The sequence below is a fragment of the Antennarius striatus genome, chromosome 14 (genome assembly GCF_040054535.1).
Source record: "Antennarius striatus isolate MH-2024 chromosome 14, ASM4005453v1, whole genome shotgun sequence".
In the NCBI taxonomy this organism is placed as follows: domain Eukaryota; kingdom Metazoa; phylum Chordata; class Actinopteri; order Lophiiformes; family Antennariidae; genus Antennarius; species Antennarius striatus.
Window position 1 is genome coordinate 14,113,240 of NC_090789.1, and position 24,305 is coordinate 14,137,544.

The 24,305-nt window shown below is 38.5% G+C and overlaps 1 protein-coding gene across 2 annotated transcripts in view; it reads left to right on the forward strand.

Annotated features, from left to right (window-relative positions):
- The window catches only part of LOC137607873 (uncharacterized), a 47,962-nt gene continuing 23,657 nt past the window's right edge, over window positions 1-24,305 (forward strand). For both annotated transcript variants that reach the window (XM_068333903.1, XM_068333904.1), the window contains exons 1-4: window positions 1-241; window positions 13,092-13,182; window positions 18,387-18,536; window positions 19,109-21,795. In XM_068333903.1, the coding sequence (XP_068190004.1) occupies window positions 63-241; window positions 13,092-13,182; window positions 18,387-18,536; window positions 19,109-21,795 (3,107 nt within the window). In that variant the 5' untranslated portion in view covers window positions 1-62. The remainder of the gene's footprint in view (window positions 242-13,091; window positions 13,183-18,386; window positions 18,537-19,108; window positions 21,796-24,305) is intronic.

The following is a 24,305-nucleotide window of genomic DNA, read 5'->3' on the forward strand; positions in this document are numbered from 1 at the left end:
CACACAACGCGCGTTGCCAACCGGTCCGTGTCTCCGCCGGTCAGGGTCTCCGGTCAGCAGAGATGCCGAGAAAGTATTCCAGAAACTATTTTAAAACGTTATTCTCCAAGAGCGAAGCCAGCCAGTCCGAGCCTGTGGAGAAGGATGCGAACAAGACTGGCGGGGAGAAGAAGAGTTTTAAATTCCCAAAGTTCAACAAGAAGACGAAGAATGACTCCGAGAAGCCAGAGATCCAGCCCAGGTAGGCAAACGGACACTTGTCATGCATGTGTTTCAGAGAAGAACCAGAATAATAAGAATAGTTGCCGGCACTGATCGGTGCAGTTGTAGGTCACAATACATGATATGAGTAATTAATTGTAGATATAATTCAATATACGTGAAACATATTATTAAATGGCGATTTATATATAATTAAAATGAATAATAGATTAAAATGTTACGTTCTGCTCCATGTCTGAGTAAACTTGAACTTGTTTCACTTGATGATGTGCATGCCAAGACAGAACGATCCAGACTTGCGGTTTTGCAGGACTGTAACATTCAGTCCCTCCTCCTAATCGGTATGTCAGAAATTTAATCTGCAGAAAGTCAACTTCAGTCTGTGGAGGATTGTAGAGTGCAGTAAAATAGTTTATCGACAATACTAACAATAACCTGTGGGTTATAGTTATTAAAGAACTTACACTGGGATATTTCTTTTGTCAAACTGAAAAAATATTGTCACCAAGAGAAAAATATTATTAATATGAGTATTTTCTGGTTTATTTTGCCTTTCTATGATATGGAATAGAATATCTGTTTGCTAAATTGTTAGTTGTGCAACATAAACGATTTCAATTTGTGAGATGCGGTTTTGGGAAACTAGGGCTAGATAGTTCCCATGTTTTTTTGGGTTTTATTTTATTTTATTTTTGTTTATAGGATTGTTTGTGTTTGTTTGTTGTTGTTTTTTTCATTTCAGAATTAAAAAAAACAAACCCTCATAGCTTTAGCTGGAAAAAAAGATTTGGAAAATTGATCATCAAAGAAAACCTGCAGTACAAATACTACATATTTAAATCCAAATCACACAGAAGTAAATAAATAAATAAATAAATAAAACAAAGCAGAGCTTGATAGTCGTGATATTTGGGAGAAACTGTGCCAAGATTCGCAAAAGGTGCAAAAAAAAAAAATGCAAGTTACAATGGTGGATGCTTGAAACATAGCTGGTAGCTGTTTGAAATAGAACTATTGCAGAAGCACCAACTTTTTAGTCACGGTATGCCCATTATGTAATCTGCTTTAATTCTTGATGATACATTGCACATGCAATCATTAAATATAGGCAATATGACTACTACCATCTCATTTATCCAAACAGAGGGGAATTAACTAATGGTTCTGGTGCAGTAGTACATAAAAATACCATCAGATTCAGATGGTGAGTGAGCTGCTGAACATTTAGCAGTGACATTCATACTACAAATGAACATGGAATACACAGAAACCCCAGTTGACATGAACTTTTTCAATTTAAAAGAAGAGGACTAGGAACAAAGCCGTCCATTTAATCCTCAGTCACTATCAACACAAAGGGGTGTGCAGGTATACATGGGTGAGGCAGTGTGTTTAGGAAGGGCACACATTCTATGACAGTGTAATTATGTTTTGCAGACAGAGTGACAGCTTGTGTTTGAACTACGAAACAGAAGATGGATAAGCTGACACAGAAAACTGTTGCATTCAATAACTTTTCGCAGGGGTTACACAGGAGTGAAGCTCAGCATTGCATGTAGGAAGGACAAATACATATTAATGAACAATAAATTTAATGTAAATATAAATCATAAGGACTGTATTAGAAATTAAATTGGAATTCAATGAATAATGTCCCATTTCTCTTTATGGAATTAAAAATTAAACCTGTTTTCTTTTTATAATTTGCTGGTATGGAAACATTCTTCAATGTTGACATTTCAATGTGTTCAATACAGATTGATCCAAACGTAGACTGATTGTTTCGATAGAATCTGCTCAGTTCAAACTAGTAAAATGTTCCCCACAGTTTAAAGGCTTCTTCCAGCTGGAGTTAAGGATAAATAGAAGCACTGAAGACAAACTTGATACTCCACATGCCATCGGTATTGTCTGGAATCTGCAATTAGATGATACGCTTGCACACACGCCCAACTGTGATACAGAATATATGTCATCAACCCGTCACGCAGACTTTAAACTAAGAGGTTTCATTAGAATAATGTTCAAATATCGGACATTGTGCAGTATTATGAAACTGTGCGTGCCTGCGTGTGTGTCCGTGTCTGTGTTCATGTGTCAGAAGTGTTAGCAGGTTGACAGTGTGGTTGAAAAGAGCTACAGGTTACAGAACATGCCTCCAACCAAGGCAAGGCCAGTTTATTTGCATGGCACATTTCAACAACAAGGCAATTCAAACTACTTTGCATGAGATATAAAAAGATATTAAGACAACACATAATAACCACATGTATTTATTTATCCAGTTTTTTTTCTTTTATTTCCGGACATGTTATTACAGCAGACTTCACCTTCATCACTTTTGCTACATTAGCAACATCTGATAAAGAAAAAAAAAGGGTTGACGGGCACTAGCCAGTTGGCTTGTAAGATTCCTGTCCCCAGAACCATCAACATCTCTCTCATTACTACACAGTATAATCCAAATTGATACATTAATTGTTACATTTAGATTTTTGTTTGTTTGTTATGTCTTTGGTACATTGCCGTTTTGAACCTTTCATTCATTCCCAATAGACGTGCGTGTTTGCACACATCTTCATCAGCTTTTGGAGTGACTTCAATTTTGTTAATGTCCTTTTAATAGTCCATCCTGTATGATTTTCTAGACAAATTTTTGGTGTCGGTTCCGATTGAATTTCCTGCTGTGTGTGGCTGAGATGATGTTGGAGTCTGTGCTTGCCGTTAATTTTAGTCACTGATGTCAGCATTGTGGCCACAGCCTCCATACATTTCCCCAATCTCTCCAGAAGTGATGTCTTCCTTCATCCGAGCAATGGCATTTTCCAGTCGGTCACTCATTTTGGCCATGGCCTCACACATTTTCAGAGCCATGTCCTCTTTGGTTGTGGCTTGCATTCTGGCCGTTGCTTCCACAGCTTTTTCTGTGGTCTGTTGTATTGCCACTTTTCTTAGCTTGCGATACAGTATGAAAACTCAAAACCCCAGTTCTGTGATTCCTATTGTCATGTAGGCGAAGATATACACATCCTTGACATCTTACACATTCAGTGGGGCATGACAGACTTTTAAACGTATTCCAACTGTCAGGCATAACGTATCCAGCCATGAAAGTCCCATCCGGGCATTGGCGCTCACCAGATCCAGATTGTCTGGTATAGAAGATCCTGTTGATCAGATTAAGTGACCAGCTCTGCAGCTCCATCTTGGTTTAGCAGGCTTTGCAATGTGACATGGCACGAAAATATGTTGAGATAATATGAAAAGAAATAAGAGATGAAATGCAAATGTTGGTGAATAAGATTTGGTGTCTAATGGTTGAATATAAGGCAGTGTATCACAGTTATATGATTATATATAGACCTACTGGTCTATTTTAGTGGGCGGGTGGGTGCCCAGAGAGGAACTGTGGTATTGTATGAGGAAGTCTGGAGTGGCAGAAAAATATGTTAGACCAGTGTAGGACATGTATAAGGACTGTAAGACAGTGGTGAGGTGTGCTGTAGGTGTGACAGAGGAGTTCAAGGTGGAGGTGGGACTGCATCAGGGATCAGCTTTGAGCCCCTTCTGGTTGCAATGGTGATGGACAGGCTGACAGACGAGGTTAGACAAGAATCTCCATGAACTATGATGGTTGCAGATGACATTTTGATCTGTAGTGAGAGCAGGGAACAGGTGGAGGAGAAGCTAGAGAGGTGGAGGTTTGTCCTGGAAAGGAGAGGAATGAAGGTTAGCCGCAGTAAGACAGAGTACATGTGTGTGAATGAGAGGGACCCAAGTGGAAGAGTGAGGTTACAGGGAGAAGAGATCAAGAAGGTGGAGGATTTTAAGTACTGAGGGAAAACTGTCCAGAGTAATGGAGTGTGGGAAAAAAGAGGTGAAGAAGCGTGTACAGACAGGATGGAACGGGTGGAGGAAAGTGTCAGGTGTGATGTGTGATAGAAGAGTTTCAGCTAAAATGAAAGTAAAGGTGTAGAAAACTGTGAGACCAGCGATGTTGTTTGGTCTAGAGACAGTGTCACTGAAGAAAAGACAGGAGACAGAGCTGGAGGTAGCAGAGATGAAGATGCTGAGGTTCTCTTTGGGGGTGACCAGGATGGATAGGATCAGGAATGAGTACATCAGAGGGACAACGATTCACTCGCCCATTTCAAATCACAACTGAAAACACATCTATTTAAGACTGCATATTCCAGCTGAAATATATTGTTCTTTGTATTGATTTAATTTATTTTTATTTTGTTGATTGTAAAATGGACTTTGTATATTCTTGTACGGTGACCTTGAGTGTCAAAAGGCGCCTTTCAATAAAATTTATTATTATTATAATTATTATTATTTAGAACACATGTTAGAGGTTTTGGCTATAAAGTCAGAGAGGCCAGACTGAGATGGTTTGACATGTCCAGAGGAGAGATAGTGAATATATTGGTAGAAGGATGCTGAGTTTTGAACTGCCAGGCAGGAGGCCTAGAGGAAGACCAAAGAGGAGGTTTATGGATGTAGTGAAAGAAGACATGAAGGTAGTTGGTGTGAGAGAGGAGGATGCAGAAGACAGGGTTATAATAATAATAATAATAATAATAATAATTCAAACTTTATTGATCCCCAGAGGGGAAATTCTCTCTTAGATGGAGGCGACTGATTTGCTGTGTTGACCCCTGATGGGAAAAGCCGAAAGGAAAGAAGAAGATAGACCTGCTGGTCTATTGGACTATTGTATCTCTTCCTTCCCTAATATATTTTTCTCCTTTGTTTACTGAGAATACACTTTTGGCCCTCTAATGTATTGCAAAAAGTACAAACCATCTAAAACAGTCCTTTCAGGAAGGAAACTAAACCATGGTTCAGTCGGATCTGGACCAAGACTACCAATTCTGTTCTGGTTTAAAGTCAAATGTTAATTAAAAAGAGGTACCTTTAAAAGTGGCCATAATGTGGACGTTAAAATCAAGGTCTGAGTCTATGAGTACACCACGATTTCTGCCCTAGCTTGTGGGTTTTATCCAGTGCTGGCCTTCTTAATCAGTATTTTTTGACTGCAGAAACAGTGATATTAGATCTATCTTTGCTTAACTGAAGAAAACCCGTGTTGCTGACAACCACTGATGTTTACAGTGTGTTTACTCAGAGTTTGTATGGGATTAAAGTCTCCCAGTGGTGTGGTTAGATAAATTATTGTGTAATCTGTATAATTTTTGTTCGAGTTTTTTCCTTTCTTTTTTTTCTTCTTTTTTCTTTTTTCCCGTCCCCTAAATTATCAACAAAACATCTCTCATTAGAATATGTAATCAACAAACTCAGACATTAAAAGCCTTCAACCAGCTCATACATTGAATTTTGACAGATGTTCATACCCTTATCCACTTCCAGATATTAGCCTTTTACCCTAGAGTATAACCATGTTTACATTCTTCCTAGGAACACAAGGTTTGTTAACATCATGGATAGTCAAAGCAAGAAGTTGACCTTGCCAGTGTTCTCCACAAGAATATAATGATCATATTAACCTCTTTCAGCAGACAGTGTTCATACAAGAATTAACCAGTTTGTTACAGACACTTTAACAGTTTCACATATATTTTCAAAAGATATCAACATGCTGTTTAAAGTCTTCAAGTTAATGTTATCTCATGTTATCACAAATACATGTTGTTGTTTTTTTGTTTGTATGTTTTTATTGTTGTTCATTAATCCATGTTTCTGACATCAATGATGTTGATTTTTTCGACTGTTCCATGAAATAGTTGACGTGTCCAAAATTGTAGAGCTCCCAATATTGAAGTGACTCTGTTGTACTGATCTTTGCTGTAGTAACAATTCTTGTCCGTCTTTATTGCTCATATTTCCCCAACTCCTCTGCACTCCTGATCACCATTGTTTTCATCTGGTCCGGAGAAAGCCCCTTTGTTTTGATGAAGATCCTGCAGTTGTTCGTCCAGGAGTTGTTGATCAGTCCATTCTTCTTCAGTTGTCGAGCTTTTTGAGTGATATCAGCATTCTTTTTAGTGAGATTCTCGTTAATGTAGACATTTTTTCCTTTCAGTTTCAGGCTTTGTTTCAGAAAAGCTATCTTGTGTTTACGATTGTTGAATTTTATCAGCACTGCAGGTGGTCTCCTACCTCCAGATGCTGGGCTTGCGCTAGCCATTCGCCATTCGCCACTTCACCATAGGCGAAGTAAATTCCAGAATGGCTACAAGGTTTTAAGACTGTGTAGCCACAGTGGCGTTCTTATTTTTACGGAAAAAACGCTAAAACTTACAACTTTTTCGCTCGCTAGCGGCACCCGCTATTTCCGCTAGCGAGCGGCGCTAGTGCCGCTGCTGCTGCTAGCGAGTGGCGCTGCCGACGGAAATAGCCGAAGTGACCTGAACGCTCCCGATCATCAAGTATGCACTCGGGTCATGACCTCCTCTCGTCCAATGAAAAACAAAAATATTGTTTGTTTACAAGCTGAACCCGCGAATTGGTGTAAGACAAGGCGAGGACGATTGATCCAAAGAATCCAGTGTTTTATAGTAGAGTTTGTGTTAAAGTCCTCATTAATAAACAAATGGTGAATGCTGAGAGGGGGGAGGAGTGGAGACAGACCGATCAGAAGGTAAATGAAAGATATTATCAATACTTGTCTTAGACCATTTGATCCCTATGACCGGCAGGAATAACCAGTAAAATAATAAAATAAAAGTAAACATTGAGTAATATTTTGTATGACTGTATCTTCACATAGTGAATGCAAGTTTTCAATTGTTGAATCTCACATTTATTCCTGCATAAAGTAGGACAGAAATAAAGATAGTTCAGCTTGAACTGTTGACTTTAGTGTATTTTTGTAGGTAAACTGAACTGAAGATTTTGAACCTTAGAATGCACCAGAATGCAGGAAAACAACCCCATTTTCTAAAAAATTTCCCAGGGGAGGCCCCCCGGAGCCCCCAACGACCCCAGCAACGAGCATCGGTCGTCACTGCACCACTGTCTTGGACAGAGTGTGGCTTTTTGTGGCTTGTTCGATTCTTTTACACTGATCCACAGTGGCTTAGTCATACTACATCCTAGTGCAAGCCCACAGATGGTCATGGGTAACATGTCTCAATCTGGTCCGGATCTATAGTTATCTCCAGGTCTCTCAGTTGAGAACTCACTTGTTGCTCCAGAGATTCGATGTCAGCGCTAGCCATAGCATTTCTGTAATTCCTCGGCTTGATTTTGATTCCAGTTATGATCACATCATTTATACGAATACTTTGTTCCAAATCATCCATTCTTTGTTGACCCTGTTCCAAGACAACAATTTTTCGGTCTTTTTCCATCCATGCCTTTCTGCATTTTCTTAATTTTGTCCTTCTTTTCTTCCAAGCATCTAGCACCAGTTTTAGCTTTTCTTCCAACTTTTTATCAAAGTCACTCCCTAACTTATCAAAGTTGCTCTTTAACTCACTCTTTAATTCTTTCATAGAGACCATCTGGTCTGTAGTATCCTCTGATTTTCCTTTTGGTTTTGGCATTTTGCAGAGAATAAGTGAGAGTCAGTCTGGGTATGAGTTAGAGAGATAGCAACAACAGGAGACAGAAGAAAGATGTCTGCTCCCGTTGAGAGCCGGAAGTCTGTGATTGGATGAATAAAAAAAATAAAAAAGATGTAACAACATAATAACCATCCTTACAATTACAATTTAAACCAGAATATAATTCAAACTAATGTACTCGAAGAAAGGTAAACAGATATTTATTTAAGAGTGTTGTCTAAAGTCCTGTTTATGTTGAAAATGTTAAATGATATTGCCTGGATACCAAAGACTGTCTTATATAGAAGGCGGCACGGTGGTGCAGTGGGTAGCGTGTTCGCCGCACAGCAAGGTGATTCTGGGTTTGAGTCCCGCTCTGAGCTTGCATGGTCTCCCCGTTTCTGCGAGAGAGGGCTGAACCAAAAAATAATGTGGTGGAAATTGAAGCAGGAACAATATTGTGCGAACCGAGGTGAGACAGGTACTAGGTGATGAAGAAGGGAAACTACTGAAGAAAATGTTATGGAAATAGCTTGGAAGGTGTTTGGTGTGATAACTGGATAGAGGATAAGAGACAGGGAGTAATGGTGGTCAAATAAGGAGCTAAAGGAAATTATGAGAAAAGGAGAAAAAGAAAAGGATTGGCATGACCAAAGAGATTAAGATATTAGATGTTCACATCTGATTCGGGTGTGACTACCAAATTAGGGATGCTGCTGTCAGATTAAGTCTGGTAGGCTAAACAGGGACATTGATTCCAAATGAAACTGAAAAATGTTTGAAAAATGTCCAACAGACATCATTATATTCAAGATTCAATAACTTCATTCTGTGATTATTGATGGAGTGATGTTTGAAAATATACAGTATTGTTGCATTCCATCATCTCACTAGATAGATAGATAGATAGATAGATAGATAGATAGATACTTTATAAATCCTGGAGGAAATTGTATAATCCCGGAGGAAATTATATTTATGGAGACATTTGTATTTATTTAACACATTATGGAGTAATTGTGGGGTTTTCAAACTGAGAGGCGACCCCTCGTGAATGTGCATAGAACCACAACAGATGGTCATGATTGATCAGTGAAAGTGATCAGCGTTTGAAAACATCAGATTGAAACTAAACAAACATTTTCTTCTATTTTCTTGATGTTTTTGTTGTCACTGAACTTCAGCTTAGATACTCTGTTGTTAGGGGTAGAGTGGAAGATTTTTTTTTTCCCTTTCAGAAGGGGAGCATTCCCCAAATAGTTTGACATCCTCTGAAGTAATTGAAGGCCAGTCAAATAATTTTCTGAGTTCTGACATGCCTCAGTCTAGCTGTATTTATTCTGATATATGTCCATCATGGTTAGCTTGCATGAATAACAAAGAAGCGTGAGCATTTTGAAGACAGAACCCAATTAGCAAATACATGTGAACATTAGTATGTTGCTCCTGATGAACTAGTAACTGCTCTGCTGGGAGCAAACACAGCATTTTGTTTGAGATTTCTAATGTCTAATTAATGTTGCCATACTTTCCCAAACTCCATTGTACCTCATTAGTCGTAGGACCTAATTGGGCATGTTCACATCTGCTGCTCAACGCACAACTAATGCTTAATTTATGCTACAATAAACTATCCAGCTCCTGATATTAACTACATGTTGTACAGATCTTACAGAGCCTCACTGGAATTTCTTTGTGTCTGATGGGTTGTAAACACAAGACAACATAACCTAGGGACAAAGACAGGGCTCATTCTTTTAATGCACAATGAAATCACATTTATCTGACAATGATAAGTTCATCCAACCTGTAAAGACAGAGACACTATGTACATTTACACAAGAATTGGTCAAAGTCTAATGCTTAAATGCTTACCGTGTTCTTCAATATGTTACACAACACTACAGTCCAGGTTCACATAGTGAAATTGTGAATAATTTTCAAGCTGGACTTGTCCATGAAAAAAAGATAAATATTCAATGGTTTATCCAAAAATTGGTGTATTGTGTTTAAGAGTGTCCTTCTCTGTTGAGTACATAATAAATGTGTGTTGGTCTGAACTACTTGTATTTGCAGCAGCCAAGCTAGTTTCTTCTACAAACAGCTGAAGCTGCTTTAAGAATCTAAAAAATGGGTAACGGCCAGCAGTTTCATGTTTATAAAAGAACAAAGTTGACAAGTAATGAATTGTGACTTTTTAACTCAGTGGTTGAGCTTGGAAATATGCATGGTTTCTGAGAATGCTCTGTTAACTGTGTTGCTGACAATAATGCTGGCTTTCCTTTGTGAAAAGTAGGGGAGTTTTTTTCATGCAGAGTAACCTTTGAACCATTTGTTTGATGTAATGACAGTTTATGATTATGAATGTAGCATGTCTATTGACTTTATGTCCATGAAACTTCACACCAGTACCAGCATCCAAAGACATGAGAAGGAAACAATTCTGATGGCTGTATAAAGCCAAAATGAACAGTGACTGAAAAACAAATTATTATAGGCATGTAACTGCCATTTCCTTATTTTAAGTGACAAGTTATTTATACTTCATGTTCATTAATTTTGTCTTGTAGTTATAATTTCTTTTGGGACGACATTTACACAGAAGTCACACTTAACGTGCAAATTTGTAATAGATGACAGACTCACTATCTGCGGCGGTTCTTTTCAACATTGCTAAAGTAATAATACCCTACATTATTTTGTGAAGCACACTTTCCATCTTTCAAAACACTCATTATTCTTCACTCAAAGGGTGACAGTTATGTATAGTGTTTATTACAGGATACCCCAAACAAGCAATATAATTTTGTATACATGGACTATTAAAGTGTATTGGCTTAAACTGAGGCTCTGATCTAAAGTTAAATGTGCTTTTTGGGGTTTGGAGTGACCTTTCATAGAAGGAAAGGTGCACAGAATCAGTAAAATAATTTTAAATAACTTCTGAAAGCATGTTCTTACAAACATCTTTTTTTGTGTGTGTCAAGAGAGTCTTCCCTTTCTAATGAAGCAACACTACAGCGGGCCAGAAGGAAAGCAAAAGACAGTACATTTTGTTTAGCCCTTGACAGCTCCTCACCAGTAACACATACTAATGCTATGTGTGGATTTGTCAGCTTTATCATGTGTTTCTTGTATTTGTTTCATCTTATGGATTTGTGCTTATTGTGATTACAATGCATTCGGTGTCTACTTAATTTGTGAAAGCAAACATTTGTCTTTTAAAGTTGTTCGATGAAAAGTAAATAAAGATTATTATTATTTTATCTATCTGTTTAATTGTTTTTCGAAGCATATCACGAGAAACATAAAATAAATGGTGTACAACTAAATTCACAGCAATAGCATGTATGCATTACAATGAATATACAGTCTGATCCATAAATATTGGAATCTCGACACAATTCTCATCTTTGAAGCTCTGCACACCTCCACAATGGATTTGAAATGACGAGAAAATGACGTCTCAGCCACCATGCTTCACTGATGAGGTGGTATGTTTGGGATTGTGGCGAATTATTTTTTTTCCCCATACTTCTCATTTTCCAGAATTGTAAAGGCTTGCAGTTGATTTGAACACACCTAATGTTTTTGTTATCTCTCCAATGGGTTTGTTTTAATTTTTCATCCTCACCATGTCTTGCTTCACTGGTAGTGACAGCTCTCTTCTCACATTGAGAGTTGACAGCACCATGTTCCAAATGCCAAAACTGTCATACCTGGAATCAACTTAAGACTTTTAACCTCCTTAATTGATGATGAAATAGTGATGGGATAGTCCACACCTGTCAATGAAATAGGCTTTGAGTCGATGGCACCATGATTTTTGGGCCCTTAAAAAGTGAGAGACTCATTTAATTGTTACACCATTCACCTGGTTTGGATGTACATACTCTAGAATTAAAGGTGTAGGCTTGTAGTTAAAACACATTTTGTTTGATTTCAAATCCATTGGTTGTTGCATATAGAACCAAAAGATGATGTTCCAGTATTTATGAACCTGGCATTAAATAAAATACTATGCTTCTCTGGGTATTAGACAAGTAGAGTGTTTATTCTTCTCTAGCTTGAGGAGGCACATGGTGTAGCCTCAGAGTATTGAAAGGAGATTTAGTATATTATAGAGCAGGAGGGATCACACCAGTAAGGAGATGAAGGTTAGAATATCTAACCTCATGATGTACCAATCCTATCTCTGTGGGAGAACAAGTAGACATGGGCGATACATTTATACATCAAAAGGATCTTTGGTGTCATACTGAAGTAGTTTTGCAACAGCAAGATAATAAAGGTGTGGAGAGGAAAGTGTGTGATATTGCAGGGTGAGGTGCAACATTTGTCACAACAGTTGACAGAGTTGGGATAAATTTGTGACAGTTGAGTTTAAGAAAATTAACCCTAAACACTACCTTTAAAAGCACACTTCTGAATTCTGAATTGCCCTCCAATACATTCTTAACTTTGATGGCTGCTGAACTGTCAAATAGGAGTTTGTTATAAACATGTGAAATAAGCTTTTTTCTGGAGGGAACCAAACTGAAAAACTCCTTCCAGAGTTGGTTTGGAGGAAAGGCAGGAAAAAGCTGAAATGAGAGATTTAGCTATCTAATTTTAAAAAACAGGCAAAGCAGAGAGGGGCAGTGTAGTTGTGCAGTGGGTAGCACTGTTGCCTCAGAGCAAGATGATTCTTTGTTTGATTCCTTTCTGAGTGCAGTTTGTATTTTCTACCTATATCTGCATCAGTTCTCTCTGGGTTCTTCGACTACCTACAGTTTGAGCGAATTGGTCTACAGCAAATGGTGTAAGCGTGAGCGTGCAAGGTTGTGTCTTTTGTGTGGCCCACTAATGAGCTGGTGTCTCATTCAGGGTGTACCCTGCTTCCTGCCCATACACATCTGAAATAGCCTCCAGTAGCCCTCTGTTCCAGATAAGTGGCAGATTGTCATTTTTTCATCTACAAGAAAATAGATGGATGGAAAAGATGAAAGTGTGGATGGTGTAATTCAGTTAATAGATCTTTATAGCCACAAACCATACCAACCTTTCATAGATCTCAAAGATTTTATCCATTCATCTTCAAGATGAGATGGCCCTAATGGTCTTGTTTTCAGCCGCTTGTACACCCGGGCGATGTCCATCCAGGAAAAATCACCAGTTCTGTCCTGGAAAAGTCCAGGAAACTTCACACCTTTATCAGACCCTGCAGTATAAGAGAAGTGTTTAAAAGGTGGTTGAAATAAATCATTTATTTAAAATCATTATATTACTGTAGCAGAACTAATCCAAGTCCATTGTGAGTGTGAGATTTATAACTGACTACTTCCACCAACTTCACTTGTTAAATTGTGTGTCCCTCAGTGCTGTTGAGCCCAGTGGAGATGACAGGGAGCCCTGGATTGAAAACATCAAGAGCAAGAGGTCGCTCTATTCAACTTCATCCAAGTCACGGGTAAGCCACGCTGTCTTAATAGTGACTTCTTTCACAGGTAATCATAAAAAAGAAGTAGATCAAAACAAGGCAGTCAGAGACTGCAACATCCTGCGACATCATCCCATTTTTGTGCCTCCGGCTTCCCGAAAATGTTGCTTTTTGTTTTGTGATTATACTGTATCTCATCAGGAGATGTGTGCCTAAAAATACATGTATATAAAAGTGAAAATTTGACCTTGACCTAGTTTTTCAAAATCAAGGTTGTGATGTAATTTTCATCCCCTTGCCTCCCTGAATATAACGCCTTTTGTTTCGTCATTCTATCTCATATGGTTCCTGAGATATGTGCAAACAAATGTACAAGAGTTGAAACTTGACCTTGACGTAGTTTTGTTAAGGTCAAGGCCATCTCATTTTCATCCCCTTTGCGGCCTGATTAATGTGCTTTTTGTTTCATCTTTCTATCTGCAATATTTGTGAAGATATTTGGTGGATGGACAGACGGACGGACAAACACACGAACACCGACAATTACAATACATCGCCGCTTCGCGGGATGTAATCCGGTTTATGGTTAGAAGAAGTGAGTCCTACATCCTTCAGTCATATTTGAGAGCTGTCTCTGCTTGTTGCGTAAATGATTAACAGACTGATTAAGGGAATAACTGATAACAAAGTCCATAGACTTGAGGTAGACTTAAAAGGACAAAAGGAAAATCACCATGAGTACACCTTTTTCTCAGGTTTAGGTATTTCAGATAGCATATGGATTTTGGATCATAACATGTTAAGGATTTTGTGCACACAGGAGTGCATGAGTGTGAATGTTTAGTGTATGCAGAGATGAAATAGTGTTTTTTAGTTTGGCTCTGAAAATGAGGCCCGGAAGAAGCCAGGAGCTGTTTGTCAGTCTGGAAGCTAAAGTCCCACAGGATCTTAGCCTTGTTGTTTTCAACCCCCTTCAGTGGTACGTCCCATTGGGATTTGGGATGTATGAAGTTTCCAACTCTTCTCCAAAGGACTTTGGTTGTAAACCAGATTGTAGGAATAATAAGCAGAGGTACAGCCGCAAATCCAGAATTACAATGTATTAACATATGTTGGCATATGCTCAATATGGAGGGACTTCTCCCTCCATGTCTCCTCCTCCTCCTCCTCTCTCTCATCAGGTTTCTGCTGTCTAAGGCATTCACTGAGCAGTTCATCTTTTGGGGCTATCTTCCTGATGTACTGTTGGATTTTCGATGTCTCATCCTGGACAGTGGCCCTGATTCTCACTAGTCCTCGGCCTCCCTCTTTCTGCTTAGTGTACAGTCTTAGGGTCCTGGACATGGGGTGAAACCCACCATGCATGTGAGGTGCTTTCTAGTCTTGATATCTGTGGCTTCTATCTCCTCCTTTGGCAAGCATATGATCCCAGCGGGGTATCTGATGATTGGCAGTGCATACATGTTGATGGCTCAAACCTTGTTCTTACCATTTGGCTGACTTCTCAGGACTTGCCTTACTCTCTGAAAGTATTTGGCTGTGGTTGACTTCCTTGTGGGATTCTGAGGTATTTGTAGCTGTCCTGGATGTCTCCTATCATGCCCACTGGTATGTCAACCTCTTCATTTCTGATCATCTTGCCTCTTCTTGATACCACCCGGCCACATTTGTCTAATCTGAATGACATCCCTATGTCGTCGCTGTAGATGCTGGTGGTGTGAATTTGAGTCGATTTCTCTCTCATTCCTGGTATACAGCTTGAGCTCATCCGTGAAGATGGGGTGGCTTCTTTTCTCCGTCACTTTCTTGGGGTCCATAGCGAATACTCAAAAAGTTAATATATTTGCGTAAAACTATCAGAACATGTCATGGGTCGAGAGCCGAATGACGAGGATGCTGCATAGACACCTATCTTGCTACACACAGAGGTCCCTCTTAGCCAATGGGATGCCAGGAAGATGCTAGGTAATAGCCAATGGCAGAGCAGCAATAAGAATGTTCAGGAACCTTTGGGAGCTGCGAGTAGCAGCCCATACTGTATTTTTACCTTTCATAACTCAAAATTTCTTTCATAACTAGAGGCAATATTTTCCTGTTGAAGCATTTTGTAAGTAGAAAATTTCGTATGTAGAGACATTCGTAAGTAAAGGTACCACTGTATACGTATATGTATATATATATATGTATATATATACATATATACAGTATGTATATACAAAATTCATGTCTCTAAACATTCTTCCGAAGTACAGGTGAATAAAATAAATATTTGCACTATTTCTATGCGAATAATGGTTACAAAATGGTTTACAACTTTGGAAATTTTAAATCAACCAAGATTCAAGTCAACAGGAGGATCTGTTATTTGTTCATCTTATATTGACCACTATGCCCAAACTCCCAAATATGGTTTAGCTATATTAAATTAGACAATCAATATGGAATTAAAGTGATGATAATTCTGTACCCTTTTCGGGAAATCCAGTTCTATTTATGTAAAATGCAAGTATAAATAAGTTTCACTATCTGTAATCTTATGAGAAATAATTGTAAAGTAAATATTAGGTTATAAGTTTATATAGCTTGAAGTGAAGTGAAACACAACACTTAGATAAAAGATAATCATGACAATGTATTTGAAATACTCCAGTCTAGTATTTATGAAGTTTCCAACTCTGCTCCAAAAGACTTGTAAGCCAGATTGTGGGAATAACAAGCAGAGGTATAGCGGCAAATCAAGAATTACATTGTAATAACATATGTTGGTATGTCTTTCTTTCATTAATTAGCTGCTAATATGCTAACTGCAATGTAAAGCATTACTGTCTAGAAATGATCGCTTGTAAAATGATAAGCAGACAGGAGACAACACATTGCTGTGATCAAAATTTACTGCTCTGACATTTTGTGTGTTTTATGTCAGCACTCCAAAGATCAGTTCAGACACATGTTAACAAGTAAATTGTTTGCGGCTTTTTTTTGTGTGTCAAACATGAATAGAAGGTGGCTGTTGAGTAACCTCAACTGTTGTTGCATTCTGTCTGTAGTTTGCACTTATTTATGTATGTACTTATTTACTTACTTATTTAGAAGTCTTGAACAGCTTTATAACTACAAGTACACATTCACAGATTATCGGAATTTGAAGTATGCCAACAAATACAATCATATAATTTACAGTGCGCCCTCACGCATTCGCGCATTAACGCTCGTGACTTCACCTCATCGCGGATTTTGGTTGACCACTGGCACTGATGCAGCAGTGATGGATGGTGTGTCCGTTCCACCAGGCAGCTGTGCTTCCATGCCCAATGGACCAGCCAATGAGAGAATGCCCTTTTCTGACTCTGTAGGCCAAAGCTTGGTGGATACATCTGTGGGTTTTACATCCGTTCAAAAAAAAAACTTCACTATGGGTCCACTTTTCTTGTCTTATTTGTTCTTCAGTCCAAACTACTCTACACTTAGGTAGAGGGAAAAATCCAGGCAGGCACAACGAGTTAGAAATTTGACAGGTGAAGATGACATCCCTCATGTTTCATTGTCTTCCTCAGCACAGTCCAACAGAACATACAAATATAATCACTAGAGTGTAACATGACTTTTGTTTCAGTGATTGTTTTAGTGTCTGTTTGAAATGTCATCAGACAACACTTACTTTGTCAGAACAATTTGATTACCAGGCCAGTACCTGTCTCTAATTTGGGTCATCGTGAAAGCAAACAAGATGAAAAAACATGTATGAAACAGACTAAATCGGGTAAATTGTGTGATTTGTCACACAATCATTATTCCAGGTAAAGATCCATGGGTTGTGTCCAATATGAGATAGGGGTAAAACCCACAATACGAGTATATCAAATTACCTTGTAAAGAAAGTGTTGGTTGTTTCTGGTTTCATTTCCAGAAAAGTTCTGTCTCTACTTAGTGTTCCTTAGATGTAAAATTTGCTATATGACATGACATCACATGTATTCATATACAGTACATGTCACTATATATTTGCCTGTTTGATTTCTATATGCTTATTTACTATATTTTATTTATTAATTTGTAAATTTAATTATTTTTTTTTTTCATCAGATCATACTTAGATATTTTCATTGCTTCATTTATTTCAAAAATGTTCTACACTTCTGATGTGTTTTAATTGAGGTATAATTTATTAGTGAAAGTATCATTGGTCCACACATTGTTAATTAAAAAAACTACAGTAGCTATCAGCTATGAATCTGTCATTGAGTGTGAGCTACATTATATGTTGTTAATAATGACTTAATTAAAAAGGGAAGGACACTGCAATGATTTAAAACCCATCAGTTAATTTCAAGCCAGTGTTTGAGTCAGTGCCTGGCAGAGTTTGTAGATCGTGTTCTACAGGTTTTTCAGTTTCTGTTTGGGTGGAGTGCCTTTTCTTAATTAGAATAAACTCCTACATGTACAACTGCAATGACTCACGATTGCTGTTGTAATAATATTTTATGTGCCAAATCCTTGTTCCTTTTCAATGAACGAAACAGTTTGAATGTTTCTACATGAAGTAAGACTTGTTTGGTATGTAGAAACACGATGTTTGATCTCCAGGTCTGTACCGATGTCATTTTATGTCTAAGACACTGGAAGTGGATTTGTTCTCTTTGTGTGATTTTAAAGGGAACTCATGTATAGGCTTTTTTTTTTCTGAAACAATCCACTGATGCTCACTTGGATTAAGATATAATTACTTTGATCAAGTCAGATATTTTCCCCCTTTCTTGTTCTTGGAGACATTCTAGAGCATTTTTGGACTGTTGTGGGCCACACTGTCCTTCTTGGGGAGGATAATGCCATCAGGGCCATAGCCATGGCGGCCTGTACATAATCTGTAAACCTTTTTGATCAGTGACAAGTGTCAAAAGTCACATCCATGTGAAAGCCTGCAACAAGGTTGCCAGCAATTACATTCAAAAACAATCTTAAAATTCCTTATTTTGACGTGGAGTCTCACTTCACCTATTAACTGTTCCAAAGCTATGACTGATCTGTATATGGGATTCAACAGGCAGCAAGCCCTTAAAGTCAGATTGCTGCATCATTTAGTAGTTTATCATAACACATATTCCCTAAAGCAAGAAGTAAATATTTTCTATATGAAGTTATTTGCTTCCATTACGCACCTTTTAATTGTATGTCTTTATTTTACTAATTTTTACACTATGTAACTTTCTATACCTACATCTTTCTTCTCCTCTCAGGGCAAAGAATTCAGCTACTCAGAGTTGGACCTCCGCAAGGCCAAGAAGTTTGCCACCTTTTCTTTTGGCTTTAAAAAGAAGAGGATGAAAGATGAAGATGGTATGTCTAAGAGTACTGTTGGCCTTCATCTCCAGGGCACTGAAGAAAAGGTAACCCCATTCACATCATGTTTTTGTTCTTAAATTTGTTGACTACTAAAGTTTGTGCAACAGTTGCCTACATAGCATCATAGTCATTATGTTTTTAGCTTATTAATATCATGCATCCCTTTTAGTGTTTGGTATTTTTAATCATTGTTTTTATGTTTTCATCTGTATGACCATTATTTTCTTAGAGATTTGCTTTTTCTGAAACCTTGGATCCTTTTTCTAAAACAATCTGGATCAAATATTATATCGTCTTCACAATTATTTTGTGACTAAAATAAAGTAGTTAGAATTGCTGTATACTTTGTGCAGAATTGTTGAAGAAAACAACTTTGCTCAGCCTAAAAGGACAACATTGTAATGACACTCTGCTCAGTTATTTGTGATTTTATGATTCCTTATATTATTATTCTTTAGAACAACATAGTGTTTAGTGCTGTGACACCATAGTAATAAGAAGACCAGGGAGGTACAACATAGTGCCAAATCAGCAAATGGCTATCAGTTGGCTAGATAAAAGTACTTAACTATAAGCGCTTAATGAATTAATGAATATGAAAATTATCTTTCTGCAGACATCTCTGGAACCCAGTCAGATGGAGTTGAATCAGGCCAAAACAAAGAGAATGTTAAGTTTGTCTCAGCCTGAGCTTGACAGCAGCGAAAAATTTGACATCCCCTCTCCTCCCCCTGTGGTCATTAATCGCTCAGAATCATCTTTCCCTCTTTTGAACAAGTTGGTCTCAGCTGTCACTACGAACACCCAATCAGAGCCTAGAGACCCTTTAAAGAATGAGCCAGATCTTACAGATGTGCCTAAGGAAACAAAAGCGCTGATTGCTACCATTCCAGATCTTACTGATGTGCCTAAGGACACAAGAGCACTGATAGTTACTATTCCTGAACCACAGATAGAAAAACCAGTCTTAATTGAGGAGACAAAGAACATTCCTGTCCATGACTCATCTATTTCTATAAGAGATAACAGTACTGCTTCCACAATGACCCATACAAAAACCACTTCTGATGCTGGTTACCAGTCCATAGCTGTCCTTCCATCTAGTCTGCCTCAAGTCATGTTTGATAGCTTAGACCACAAGGCAGACATTGCTGAGTCAGTCAGCTCAGGCAACAGCCGTCGTGACAATGTGAACGAGGAGCAGCTTTACACAATAAAGGAAAACTCTGTTACTGAATCCACAGTTACATTATCACATCATCACTCCGATGCCCCTGACACAACTGAGAGCACAGCTCCAAATAGTAAACCGTTCCTGGCAAGTCAAGACTCCAACTCTGACACCACTACTACAGAGTTGGCCCCTGTTATTCACTCTGACAGCGTCACTCTCAGTGCAGATTCTGTATTTGTCCCCCAAGACATCCCAATTTCTCCCTCTGAGAGATCTTCCCCCAAAATTGCCAAGAGTGTTGCCTTAACTCCGGCTGTTATCAATGAAAAGAGTCTTAGTCCTGTTGAAAAAGATGTGGTTTATGGAGCATTGTATGATTCACTTTTACCCCAGAAATTTGGCACAGAGGTAATGTCAACCCTTTCAAACCCTCCACCTCAAACCCTCACAGGGATGAGATGTCTTAATACAAAATTAGAAACAGTCGTTGTTAAAACCCTTGATGAAAGTAACACACAACCTAATGTTGTGTACTCTCTATCAACTTCAAGTGGTTCTGCTGCTGGCAGACCCGATGACACTGTGGGTAGGTACAAAAACCAAATCTTTAGTGAGAATTCTCATCCGTACAGCACCAGATTTACCTCAGTCCAAACTGCATCTGTTTCTGAGTCTGAGAGAAACCCAGATATCAACCATAGATTTGGATCTTCTTCTGTCTATTCAGGTTCTCATTCAGTTGACGATTCAGAGCTGACCCACTCCCTTTCACAGGCAAAATCAGGCAATTCCAGCCTCATTCGAGAAACTTTCAGGTCAGCCTCTGTGACTCAAAACTACGTCCCTCCCACTTATGACTATGCAACTTCCCAAAGGACACATACTCAGGTTACAGACTCCATAGAGGGGGAGATTCTCGTCAAAGAGTCTGTCACAAATGAAGTGAGCTCTGATACGTGCTGTACTACTGCTTTACCTAAAGAAAATATTCCTGCAAAGAGTATTGAGATAAATATGGAAACAACAGATCCTGCTCAACAGGTGGACGGGCGTGATGAGTACCAAAGTCCGACATATTTGAGTCAAGGATCTGATGATGGCAGTGTCCTGGAGATTTACTACAGTGCTGAAGAGGACAACGCAGAGATTGTGGATGAAGAGAGATACCCGGTGAATAAAAGAGAGGAAATCAGCATGGCAAATCGAGTAAAGGAGGCCATTGGGCTGCTTCAGGAGTTTCCAGACCGAGGGGAAACTGTAGAAAGACAAACAGTCAAGAGGGACCATAGAGAATTGAAGGGCACAGTTGTTAAAATACAGAATGAGGATGGAATAATGGGTGAAGAGAAAGAGGACGGCAATACTCTCACTGAAGTGCAGCGGCAACGAAGTACGGAAGGTCAGTTGCAAGAAACTGGTATGTTTCTTGCAGCTAATGATGTAAAGAGTCAGCCGAAAGAAGATGTACCATCTGCAGTCTTGTCACATGTGAAAGAGCAGGGATTATACACACGGAAGGAAGAGTTACTGGCTACACAGGTTCAGCAGCCTAACATACCATTGGTATGTGACTTAGCTCCACCCTCCATTGAATGGATTGGGAAGAATAACAGTTCAGAGCAACCTTGGGAAAAGGAATTGGAAACTGAAGACCATAGTAATGGAACAAAGGAACTCCCAACCCAGAGGGCAGAATATTTGACGAATAAATACAGGAGTTATGAATATGTACATCCTACTGCACCTAAAGACTTTATTACACCCAAATATATAGAAGCAGAGCTACAAATGATACATAATACAGAATCAGACAAAAGAGGTGAAGTCAGCAAAGAAAAAACACAAGCCAGCAGTATCTTGACAAGTGCAGTCACAGACATATCCGGTGGAGCCAAGGTTGTTACGTCCACTTCACTACGCAGCTCTGAGGTGCAATCAAATGCCACAGAGATTGAACACAATAGACCTCTGCAGACAACTGAGTGGGTGGATACAATTACAACCAAGACGGTGCCACAACAGGTTGCAGTTGAGCTGTCAATTCAAAACGCGGATCTTCCATGCACTGAAACTGCAGGCACTCACTCAGAGAAAACGGAGTACCTGACACTACTCCACCAGAATCAGGGGTAAGTACAAAGTCTTGATATATTTTGAAACAAAAGAGGCAGGATGTTTTTAATCTCATAGCTTTTAGCAGTGTGTGAAAGCATCACAACTTACCTCTGTAAATGTTGGTTTGCATTTGATAAAGATCACACCAATGGAGCAATAAAGAGGAGAGCAACGACAGCAATAATCATTTAGGATGTTTTGTGTCTTTTCAGTTGATCTGTATGTCATATGTTGCCACATAGACCTTAAATGGGTAACCTGAACTCTCTTACTTGACTGTGTTGTAACCTGACAAGGCCATGAAATGTAGGATGGCTGTACATTCCGGGTCAGCACTGGATTTGAAGAAGTGTTTACCAGCAGAGGTGGCTGCACACCGGTATAGTTTTAAACCCAGCCTACTTCATCCACTGCCTCTTCAGTGATCCTCTCGTGTTATTTTGAGCTTTCACACCCTGACTTGTGAGACAAACTGACTCATTCAAAGAGCATGTCATGGATCACATGTCAGCAGTCATGAAGTAGAACACCAACAATAAGTTGACAGACGGACTTGGTTTTGTGTGTGTGTGTGTGTGTGTGTGTGTGTGTGTGTGTGTGTGTGTGTGTGTGCGTGTGCGTGTGTGTGTGTGCGTGTCATCTTGGTGTTTTCATCCAGTTCAGTTGTGATTGCAGTACTGATCTGCGGTTCAACATTTGATGCACTCTGGTTAAACACACAGTATGATTTTCATAGATTAATACATTTCACGTTTTTTTCAAGAAAGTCTGAGAGATAAACTTTTTTAAATTTTATTTCCAATTTCATCCTAAATCATAAGATGCCCAAAGTGTAACAAATATAATTATTTAGATTGGATAAATAATAGAAAATGAAGCACTAAAGCTGCTCTTATTATTAGGCCTTCAACTAGAAAGATCACTCTGATTTTTATTTCATTTAATAGTTTTGTATTTTGATTTCTAGATAAACTGTTTGGGACAAAAATGGCTGAAAATAATGAGCATGCTGTATATTTGTGTGGACTCTCATTCATCCCTCTTATTCCTAAAGGGGTAATCCAGAATGCAACTGGACATCTTTTATTTAACCATGGGGCATCCTCTTCTAGAGGACAGTGGCCTAAATCATACATGGAATTTATGAAATAATGATGTCAATCAAGGCTGTCACACCCTAATTGCCCATTCATAATAAGCAAAGTTCTCTGAACAGAACTAACTCATTTATCAATTCAGGACAGTAGCACAACATAGAAAATATCACTGCAGCCATCATATTGGTGCCGTGAGATAAATACCAGTTGTTGATATGTCAGGTGTAGGTCTTTGCTGTATTTTGGTGACTTAGATATTCTGACATCAGGTAGCCCAGTGTTGGAGCAGGTAGCACTGTGTTCTAGGTTCAAATCCACTTTAGGACCAGGGATATTTTTTAATAGGTAGTATATGTTTCCAAGAAAATAAGCCACAGAAATTAAAATCTAAAGTCAATTTGTTGACGTAAGACTTAAGACTACTAAGACTTAAATACACTATGAAGACAGACTCTATGTTTATTTTTATTGTATAATATGTGAACTGTTTAGACAACCTGTTGCCAATTATTACACTTCAATTGAAATAAATATGTCTTTCTTTTTCTGGAAAAGGAAACAATTAGTTGTCATTGAAGAGAGCTGTCCCGTCATCACTTTTCTACTTATTCCTGAACATACAATGGTTCTTATTCAATGGCTCAATTAATCATCAGTGTACCGGTAATCAATACATTAATCAATTACTGAAGTAATCGATTACTGTAGCCGTGCATTGGTTTCATGCATTATGCTTGCAGTTTCATTGTTGTCCACATGCAAATCCATGCAGTAAATGCTTGTAATTCAAACCAGAATATCATGAGCCATTTCATCTCCACAAATGGTGATAACACCTTCATCACCAGTCTCACATCAGATCAGTACATTTACTTATTAGCAAATTAATGTAACACAATTCTTTTTTATCATCATATGAATTTGATTAGCTTTTTCCATTTCCAATCGCAGGAAACAAGAAACATGGGACTGAAGTGTTACAGTTACCAATGGAGCTTGAAAATACAGAATGATTGGATAACATTTATGGGAGATGCTGTTTTTGGTACAGTAGCATTTATCGTAATGCTTGTTTTTGGATACACTAATCCCCCCTGGGTTTAGGGGTGTATCTCAGAAGTGCTAACAGTTGATAAAATTTTTTTAGGTCAATGATGTGTAAGTGTTCTATGTTCTCTTATTTGAGAACATAGAACACTTAAATCAATCCCACTGTATTTTGCCGTCACATTAATATGTATGCTCCATTCAAAGTATTGTGTTGTCTGGCATTAATGACACATTTAGTCTTTCAGTAACTTGGATATCATGGTATGGTGTCTCAAAGACTGTCATAGTGTTTTGTGTTTCTATTTAAAACCACTAGAGGGCAGCAAGCTCATGTTTTGTTTTGTTTTCCTCTGGCTGTTATTGGTTGGACGACCCCT